The sequence below is a fragment of the Thamnophis sirtalis genome, unplaced genomic scaffold, assembly GCF_051295495.1.
Source record: "Thamnophis sirtalis isolate CommonGarterSnake01/CBP01778 unplaced genomic scaffold, rThaSir2_p1.2 scaffold_3, whole genome shotgun sequence".
Lineage (NCBI taxonomy): Eukaryota > Metazoa > Chordata > Lepidosauria > Squamata > Natricidae > Thamnophis > Thamnophis sirtalis.
Genome location: NW_028261383.1, coordinates 141266051 through 141276484, shown reverse-complemented (window position 1 = coordinate 141276484; position 10434 = coordinate 141266051). Strand labels below are relative to the sequence as shown.

The window sequence follows — 10434 nt, the reverse complement described above, 5'->3', positions numbered from 1 at the left end:
GTGAAAACCAGCTATAAGTCTCTTTTCAGTGCCACTGCAACTTTGAATGGTCACTAAACAAATGGTTTTAAGGCTGACTGTTCAATTCTAGTTAGCAGGCATGCCTTTGCGGGAGTAAGAATCCAAAACATTATAGAAGACAAGTTAGGGAAGGTTGACCTAAATTGTTCTAATTTTACCATTGCTTCACAACCACCACTAATCATACTTCTATGAGAGCCCTGCAGGGACTGGAAGCCTCTTTACTTAATTTAACATGCACTATATAGGATTATACATGAAAGATGGAAGTGCAGTGCAGCATCCTTACTCTTAATCCCTCAAATTTAACCCCCATCTCCAATTTTAACCTTGGATTATATTGTAGGCGTATGCACATCTCTCCCAACTATTACTTCCAATTTGTAACTGAACAGAACAGCCAATAAGAACAGAATGCACAGGAAATACAGCACCCAAGAAAATGTATTAATAGTAAATTTGGCCATGTTTTTGACTCCGTAACATTGAAATAAAAAAACGTAATGGAGTGGGGGCTTGTCACAAATGCCATTCTTTTCATGGATTCCTGTATAAAAATGTCACATCTTCAATTACTCCATTAATCCTTAATATGGTTTAGAATGATTGTATTTATTACAATTTGCAGTATCTGAAATCCCATCACCAATTAAAACCACAGCCTATACTAATGTGGAGCACTTTCTACTGCTGCTCAACTATTGCAGATTTAAACACTTCAGCCAGAAATTGGGATCTGCAGAAGGCTGATTAATACATTTCTCCTGTTTGTGAGATGTTATTTGGTATTCTATTTTAAGATTCAGGATAGCAATAGAATATCTACAGTTAAATCCAAGGAAAAAAAGATAGCCTATCCCAGCAAAGGGAAAATATACATTTTATATCCATGTAGAACCAGCTACATACAGGCTACATAAAAAAGTTGCAAGACAATGGTCATTCTCAACTACCATGAAAAAAAACCCCACTACAGTACTATTCTATATTGCAAATAAAAAATTAGCAAAAATCAGTGTGTGATGTATATCAGCATGTTTTCACTTCTACTTAAAATAACATCTGTACTTTGCATTTAGTGTTTTTCATGAAGCCTGAAGTACTGCATGCATATTTTAAGGTTATACGTTTCAACAGTGAAGATAAATACTTCAGTACTATTTGAATGCTTAAGGCCAATTTTAAATAACTAGGTTCTTTGTCCCCATGTCAATATTATTTTAAGAATTCATTTATCTCCTTGAACATCTGGAAACCTATGCAAATTAAGATTTGGATTGACAGAATCAGTGACTCAACAGGGCCAGAGGAAATTTCTATCATGCAACAGAATCGCATTATGGGCAAGTTGAAACGTATTAACTCAAACATTTATGTTTCCATGAAACGCAAGTTTATTTCTTAACATATTGAATATTTAATCCTAAAATAACTCCATCAGGGATCAAGGCTGTAGTCTGTGATATTTGAGTTCTAAGCCTCGCGTTTAAACACAAAATCATCTGGATGGCCTTGGGCCAGTCACTTTGTCAATCCTAGGAGATAGGCAACGTTGCCAAAAACTGCAGACTTAGCTAAGATAGACAGGAGTCAACACTGAATCCAATGCCCAAAATCTCTAGAAATGTGTTTGGCAGTGTTCAGCCCTTATGGTTGTATTTAGAATATCTAATTCCCAAAACCATTTTAGGCCCCTAAGTATCTGAAGCTGTAATCTGCCCATATCAGGAATCTGGGTGGTTTATACAGCAAGAGAAGAGCAGTTTTAAAGTCATGGGGGGGAAAAAACCCTAGTATAGTAGAACATTTACTATTGACATCTTTTATTAAAAGGTATTAAGTTTTCATGATGTTTATATCCCTTTGAATTATTCCCCAAAATTCAGGAACCCAGTTATAAATCTCCAAAATTATCTTCGTTGAAGGTTCAACTTGCCCTGTAACAGTCTATTTCCCATGTAGCTTCACAAAGCAGTGCTGGGGAAAAGAAGAAATATTTTCCAATGACATAATGAATCAGTTCCTGCTCATTGATCCCCATCTGAGAATTGCCAAGTCAGTCTCAAAAGGGCTTGAAAGAGATACAGGTAGTTCTTTCTTTGGTTTCCAAAAATTTCACAGCCACTGCATCAAATACGTGGCCTTTGTAGTATTAACAAACTAGCTTTGGGTTAGATCGATATAATCACTCAAATACCAAGACAATTCTGTTTTGAAATACCTTTATTGGAAGGCCATGCAATGCCTCCAGTTGTTATTTCAAATCACTGTACATTTACTTTGTGAAAACACAGTCTGCATTTTCTAGTACAAAAAACTAAAAATCATTCAAGGAATGTAGAGAATATTCAACTTAAATAGCGGAAAAAGTGCACCATTGTTACTGCTGCACTGCAGATCTTTCTGCATGTTCCATAAGATATTAAATAACTATCTTTTTTCAACACACAATATAAAGAGCAATTATGAAAAACAAGACATTTAAATAGACTAAGTTATTGGGTATAATTTGCTGGCATTGGATAACCTATCATTGGCGTACCACCAGTTGTAGGGTATGCATACTGTTGTTGGTTCATTGCACTGTGCATGTTTGCCATGTTATTTCCATACTGCTGGTCGTAGCCATTTTGATAGGCTGAAGTGCCAGCCCTAAATCCACCTTGCATGCCAGCTGCGCCAAAGCTGCTACCAAAGGTAGTTCCGTTACCAAAACTTTGAGCACCAAAGCCACCATTCTGTGCTTTTGCTCCAAAGTCTCTCTTGCCCACTGCACCATAGGTTCTTTCAAAGTTTTCCCTTTCTCTAAAACCAAATCCACCTCTTTTACCCGCAGAGTATCTGTCACGTCGATCCCCTCTGGAGCGACCTGTAAAATGAAATAAAAAGGAAAATTAACAGGAGCCTCTCCTACTCCCAAGTTTCTTCCTCCAAAGGGGCTCTTTTTGGAGGCTTATAGTACTTCCCATTCAACAGAAACATGCTCAGATTCAACATATCTTTACATAATACAATTAAAGGACTAAAAATGTATCTTTGCCAAACACCATTACCAAAAATCTCTATTTCAGGCACTGAAATATTTAAGCTAAAAGGCAATTAAGAATCAATGGGTAGGCAAGTCATAATTACCTGAGCCTCTGTCTTCAATCAACTGGAGCAATTTGGGATTGATTGCTTGATTAGCTTCACGAAGTACAGAGATGAGGTCGCTTACTTGTTTTATATTATTAGGTGTGAAAAATGTGTATGCTGTGCCTGTTTTGGTGCTGCGGGCAGTTCGTCCAATTCGGTGGATATAGTCCTCAGAGGAGTTTGGGTAGTCATAATTGATGACAAATTTCACATCTTCCACATCTGTAAAATGTTGCAGTGCAGCAAAAGCAATGTACAAAATTTTGCACACCACAACAGTCAGATGAAAAAGCAAGTTAGATAGTAACAGATCTTAAGATGGTAACTGCTGAAAATAATGTTAATTATTCCAAAAAAGAAAAAAGAAAAATTGAGCATCGATGTACTTTTCCCTCTGAACTTCTTTGCAATTTATCCCATGATCTAAATCCTTACCAGAGTGCCCCTACAAGTCAAGTGACATCTGAACGCTTCTTGCAGTAGGACCAATAAGTTCACAGTAGCCTCTTCATGTGCTCCCAAGGACCTCACTTTAAACATGAGGTCTTGCCACGCACCAGAAGCTCAAAAAGAGGGCCACACTGCTCATCTTGCCAAGACCTTTTAACCGCAGCTGCAAGAAAAACATACCTGTCCCCGAAAGGTCATCAAGTTGTTTTCATGCACTGTGTCTCGTCTAGGCAAGAGCTTCCAAGAAGCCAGCGTTCACTTGAGTGTCTCTCTCTCTGGCAGGTCTCGACATGACGGTTAGGGTATAGGTGACGGAGGAACTCCAGGTTTGAAAAGCCACTTTGCTTTCCCACCCCAACTTGTAAATGAGAGGTGGACTTTCAAATTTCATGTGCCAGTACTCACCAATTTGTTCAAGGCTCAGTACATTTTAAAGCTGCTCTCTCCATTTCAAAGGTTGGGGGAAAAATACCAGGCCACTGAAGTTTGATTATTCTTCAACATTTCAGCAAACTCACTGAAATCCAAAGACTCACGGACCACAGCAAACAATATGCACACAGACTAAACAGCAGTGCACCATGGCAAGTCATGCAAAGCATGGAACAGTAGAAATAACCGGGCAAAAGTGAACCGTGAATGAAGCTACCGTTTGAGAGAACAGTTTATGGGACCGTAGTTTTAGTCTTTGCCTTTTGAAGATTACTGGCACACAATGATCAACTTTCACCTCTCTACTGGACTGGAAGCGTCCAGACGATCACTTCCACTAGACCTCCATCCCCCTCGAGTCCTCCGATAGTCATGCCTAGGCCTTGCCACAAAGACTGCACCTTTATGTGAAAAAACTTAGAAAAACGCAGAGGTTAAAGAAAGCAATTAACTTTCTTTAAAAAAAAACTCTATCACCCAGGACTAGAGTTGTACTAACCTAGACCTCTGGAGGCAACATCTGTAGCAATCAGAATAGGAGCTTTCCCATGTTTGAATTCTGTAAGAAATAGCCAGGATTAGTCTGCTTCTCACTAAATATTTTGCAGAATTATTGTTTATTATCTTTTTTACTCACCATTTAAAACCCAGTCTCTCTCCTGCTGACTTTTGTCACCATGGATACCCATTGCTGGCCACCTGTAATTATATTTAACATCATATATCACTTTTTCAAACCAGTAGCTCAACTGATAGTGCCATTTGTCACATCAATCAGAAATGTATAGGATTCCTGCATGAAAAAATATTCCATTTTGTGCAGGAATGAATTGCTGTGTGGGCAGAATCATAATTTAAAGAAAGTATGACAATACTGCTTTATGCAAGACACAGTATCCAATTAAGTCTCCTTTCCCAGTACCCAATTTCAGGCAGTAAGGCTAGAGAAAGGCTACAGGCATGGACTAGAAGTATTAGAGAATTAAAGATGAAGGAGATTAATTCAGATATAAAGCCTATTTCTTCCAATTATTTTAAAGAAAGATATTGCTTACCCATCTCTCCTCATTTTTCTTGTTAGATCATCACATCTTCTTTTGGTCTCCACAAACACAATTGTCTTATTTTCTTTTTCACTCATAATTTCTTCCATCAATCGAATAAGCCTAATTACAATGAAAGTATTTAGTGATAAAATTGACTAAAAATTTAATAAAATTGAAAAGTATACCATATAAAAATCAATCTATGCCACCACTATGAAGAAAATCAATCAAATTTACTTACTTGTCATCCTTCTCTACATCATGACAAACGTCCACTATCTGCAGAATGTTGTGGTTTGCACTTAGCTCCAATGCCCCAATGTTGATGTGTACATATTCTTTTAAGAAGTCTTCTGCAAGCTGCCTAACTTCTTTAGGCCATGTTGCACTCCACATCAGTGTCTGCCTATCAGGCTAGAAGTAAATTAACACTTAACAATGTATGTGAAGTGGTATATAAGTCTTAAGTGCTATTGCTATTAGCTACTTCAATCGCTACCTACAGAATCTGAAACAAGCATGTTGCAAGGCAGAATTACCTATCCTTCAGCACATTATCAAGCATGAATATTGATACTTACTCTAATCTGTTCAACAATTTTTCGGATCTGAGGTTCAAATCCCATGTCAAGCATTCTATCAGCTTCATCAAGAACAAGGTAAGTGCATCTCCGTAGGTTGGTTTTGCCAGCTTCTAAAAAATCTATGAGTCTACCAGGTGTTGCAATGCAGATTTCCACACCTGAAAGAAGTAATAAATGTGGTGGATACAGTTCTATAATTTCCTAAATCATGTTTAGGAGAAATCTGCTAAACAATCCTTTTTAATACCTCTCTCTAGATCACGTATTTGTGGTCCCTTTGGAGCACCGCCATAAATACAAGTAGACTTTAAACGGCAAGCTCTACCATATTCTGCAGCCACCTGCTGCACTTGCTGAGCCAATTCTCGAGTCGGTGCCAGCACCAGACACTATGGAGAGAAATACAAATACAAAATTAAGACAAAATTACTGAACTTGTTGCTATTAAGTTATATTAAATACTATAACCAAGGCTTAGTTGTATCAAACAAACCCATTGATATCAATAGGTTTTTAGTTACAATCAATATAATTTGCATTATTTCACCGATTCCAGCCCGGAAGGTACATTACTTCATTTAAGAGATGCCTTGAAATATAATTTGATTTTAAAAGGTAATGCTAAAAATTAACTGATTATATTTTCCCACTAGGAAATAGCCAAATTTCAACTTAATTATACCAAGAATGCTACTGTATTGCAGAGACAATCAAAACTAACAGTCATCTCCCTCCTTCCCAAAATAAGAGTCATAGGTTCAAATACTTACAATAGGCCCATCTCCTCTCTCTAGGAATGGTTGATGATTTATATGTACTATGGCTGGCAACAAATACTATTAAGGAAAAGAAAATGGGTGATTGTGAATCCTCTTAACAATATAGCAATAGCAATAGCAGTTAGACTTATATACCGCTTCATAGGGCTTTCAGCCCTCTCTAAGCGGTTTACAGAGTCAGCATATCGCCCCCACAGTCTGGGTCCTCATTTCACCCACCTCGGAAGGATGGAAGGCTGAGTCAACCTTGAGCCGGTGAGATTAGAACCGCTGAACTGCAGATAACAGTCAGCTGAAGTGGCCTGCAGTACTGCACTCTAACCACTGCACCACCTCGGCTCTCTAATATGTTTCATTAATTTAAGATATGTCAAGAACAGCAATAACTACTTACCGACAGTGTCTTCCCTGATCCAGTTTGTGCTACACCAACCATATCTAGTCCACTCAAAGCAACAGGCCAGCCTTGAGCCTGAATAGCAGTTGGTTCTGTAAAGTTCTGTCTCTGGATTACTTCCATAACATTTGCTAGAAGATAAAACACTTTCTAATTAACAGTCCAAAAATCCATTTTAAAACTGCCAGGCTACATTATCAGTATTATTTTCTTACCAGGAAAATTAGCTTCATAAAAATTCATAACTGGTTTGGGACAGTTATGACCTTTAACAGTGATTTCTTTGCTTGCTCTATACTGTTCAATCTCTTGCTGCAAAGAAAGCAAAATATCATTTCAGTGGATAACATTTACAAAAACCAATACTGCTTCTAGACTACAGGGAAAGTTAAAATACAAGACATGTTTCCATACCATAGCACGCCGAGCAACATCGGGATGTTCCTGATAGAAATTTTTTTCAAATTTAGGAAGCTCATCTATATTCCATTTCTTCTTGGTAAGCTTTTCTCCAGGATTTCCAAATTTCTTCCCCCCTAAAGATCCCCCTCTACTTCCTCCAAAACGAGGGCCACCAAACCTGCAAAAGCAAATTACCAAAAATAAATAAAAGCTTAAGCCATGCTGGTTTTTTTTTTACAAAACAAATGTTGGTACTGCACTGTTTATTATCACCAAACCTCAAAATTAATCCAAAATTAAGCACAACCAGAAAAACCAGCGGGAGGTGGGGGAGTGGATCAATCCAAACCACATTATCTTCTAAACAAACGTCTTAATTGTTTGGAACTCCCTCTCTGCGTCAGGCTCCGAAGTGGGCGGGAAAGAATTACGAAACCTGCCCGATTTCAACAAGAAGCTGGCTTTCCAGGCAACAGGATTGTTTCTTTAAGAGATTCGTAAAAAGGCTTCTCTCGCACGGCGTGGGAGGGAAGGTTTGTGCGCAAGCGCCGGCGGATACCAAAGGGGTTTCTTTAAAAGCTCCGACCGCTATGTCGGAAAAGCAGCGTCGTCCCCTCCGCGCAAGTAAATCAGCCTCGCTACCCGCCTCTGGCTCCCCTTTTGTCTCTCTCTGCGCCACGCCGCAAAACAAGAAGCGATGGCGGGGGACGAAGGGGGCGGCCGGCCGGCGCTGCGCCCTCCCACACAAAAGGGAATTCGGGTCCAGCGGGTTTCCAGGGGGGCTTCTCCTCGCTTTTGTCTTTTTTTTTTTTCCGTCTACGCCACATTTTCCGTCGGCGCGTCCATTTTAACGCCGGGGCGGGGATAAGAGAGAAGCAGGCGGAGAGGAAGAACAAAGACGACGACGGCAGCAGAAGCGGCCGCCGCCGGCATTTTGATTTTCCTCTCAGCCACCGCATGGCGGGGCTAACCATTAACACTGCCGGGGACCATTTTTTTGTGAGACATAAGGAAGCCGCTTTCGACGAAAACGCGGCAAAGACGATGATTTTAATCGCACCGCTTCCTTCTCGTCCCTTTTTCCCCGCCAATGCCGTTCATCTGCCCCCCCCCAAAAAATCCTACCGCCTCTCCCTCGCCCCTTCCCCCTCCGACTTTCCGAGGCCTCGGCATCCGGCCGCGGCTTCCAAGGATTTCTCGAAGCGCTCGGCTCTCCTTTCCAGAGAGGCTTCGGGCGCCGATTGTTTCCCCCCCCCGCCTTTTCCCGTCACGCGCGCGGCCATCGGCGGCGCTGGGGAAAACGGCGCGTTAAGCCTCCGCCGCCATTTTAACGCTCCAGCTTGCCACCCGGCATAAGAAATGGCTGAGCCTCGGCAGAGGCCGAGCCGACTCAACCGAGCCCCCAACGGCTCACCCGCGGTCCCTCTCACTGGAATACCCAGGCATGTTGACGACGACGGCGACGAACGCGGCCTTTAACAGAGCGGGGATCGAGAAGTCCGCAACCGAAATTGAAGCCGATGACGAGGGCGATTGAATGGGGAGTGGCCGAGCAGCCGGATGCCGGTTATATACCCGGCACCGCCACGAATGTCGGGAAGCCGGCTTCTGGCGTCACTGAAGGTCCCGCCCACTTCTGTGCTCTGAGTTCTTGTTCGAATGGCTGAAGGGCTCTCTCCGCTTTTCCTTGGAGGCGGGACTTACGAGGCGAGTGGCGCGTGCGCTGTAGCCTATGAGCTCAGCAAGTGCCCTTCTGTGAGGTGGAAGGAGCTGGTCGGCTGGCGAGGCCGATTGCCTTTTTCATCTCCAACAAACGGAAAAGCCCAGCTCATGATGTCGTCACTTACAGCTCTGTGTAAGCTTTGCCCTTCCCCCATTTGCCTGTTTTTCCGCTTCGTGCCCTCTATTTCAGAACTTGAGTTGCTCACGCTTGCTCAGACCCTAACGTGTTTCGTTTATTAGGAATTTGGCTGTCTTTTAAAACAATATAAGCAAAAATTTGAGTCTCTTGTAGGAGTCAAGCCTCTGAGCATCCTGGATTTCCACGCAACTTTATCAAAAAGTCCCTGATAGCTCAACCCAGTAAAGCACCAACACAAACCCTAAAAAGAGTCACACTGCCATACATAAGTACATCTCAGAAACCACCAACAAACTACTACAACCACATGGAATGAGCATAGCACACAAGCCAACTAAAGCCCTTCAAAGCATCCTAAGGCAGTGTTTTTCAACCTTTTTTGTGCAAAGGCACACTTTTTTCATGAAAAAAATCATGAGGCACACCACCATTAGAAAATGTTAAAAAAAATTAACTCTGTGCCTATATTGACTATATATAAAGTAATTCTAGGCCCTAGAAGACAGAAAGGAGGACCCAAGCAGTGGGGGGGGGGGAGGGGAGGGTCCCCTGCCCGGTCAGCTTGGAAGGATCTTTCCCTGCCCAGTGAAGGTTGAAGGGGCTGCAGGAAGGGCCAAAGTGACATCCACGAAGCTGATCACTCCAATCAGGGAAGGGGAGCGGCACCTTTGTCCCATCCTGAGAAAGCCCCTGGCAGCCTGGGCTGCCTCTGGGTTCCCCTCCTCCAGGGAAGGGAGCATTGGTGATGGGCAGGCGGCTGCCCGGGGCAGTCTTGGAGAGCGAAGGTGAGGACCTCCTTTGTCCAAACGGGGATCTCTCTTCCGCTACCCACACCGCCAGTGGTCAGCCTCTACCCCCCCCAGCCCGCTTCCCTCCCTTTCTTCGGGTCGGGCCGTTGGAAGGGGCGGGTTGGGCTGAGCCGGGCGGCGGACGAGACTCCTTTCTCAGCCGCGCAGGGCTCCTGGCGGACCCTGGCCCCGCGGGACTGCAGCTCCCTTGGACGTTTGAGGACGAGAGGGGCGCTTTGGCCCTGGTAGTGATTCTTCGTTTATTCCCTGGAGCCGTCGGCCGGGCTGGGCATCTTTGGCTTGAAGCCAGCGAGAGGGCCCCTGTGCCCCAGCGGAGAGCGGGCGGGCTGTGGGCTCCTGGTCCCCACATCAGTTTGCCTCAGTTGGCGCGGCTCCAGGGTCGCTGCCTGACAAGCGGGACACCAGGTCGCGCGCCGCCCCTTTTGCTCCAATTCGGGGCATCCTGTTCTGTCGAGGCTCGCGGCGAGGCGGCGCTCGAAACCTGCCACCTGCCCCGAACGGAATGCGCCGCGCGAAAT

The 10434-nt window shown here is 43.1% G+C and overlaps 1 protein-coding gene across 3 annotated transcripts; it reads right to left on the bottom strand.

Moving 5' to 3' along the window:
* Window positions 1-2226: 2226 nt before the first annotated feature.
* On the bottom strand, window positions 2227-8840 carry DDX5 (DEAD-box helicase 5). 3 transcript variants are annotated; one of them, XM_014067014.2, is made up of 13 exons: window positions 8685-8840; window positions 7259-7424; window positions 7060-7156; window positions 6842-6975; window positions 6439-6504; window positions 5916-6057; window positions 5666-5826; window positions 5326-5498; window positions 5094-5204; window positions 4676-4737; window positions 4538-4597; window positions 3154-3378; window positions 2227-2890 (listed from the first exon to the last, which is right to left on the bottom strand). In XM_014067014.2, the coding sequence occupies exons 1-13, from the start codon at window positions 8690-8692 to the stop codon at window positions 2517-2519; spliced, it is 1779 nt and encodes a 592-aa protein (XP_013922489.1). In that variant the 5' UTR covers window positions 8693-8840; the 3' UTR covers window positions 2227-2516. The 3 variants fall into 3 exon arrangements, with proteins under 3 accessions (XP_013922489.1, XP_013922488.1, XP_087566377.1); XM_014067013.2 differs by having other exon boundaries at window positions 8661-8816; XM_087710251.1 differs by lacking the exon at window positions 4538-4597 and having other exon boundaries at window positions 8661-8816.
* Between the last annotated feature and the right edge of the window lie 1594 nt (window positions 8841-10434).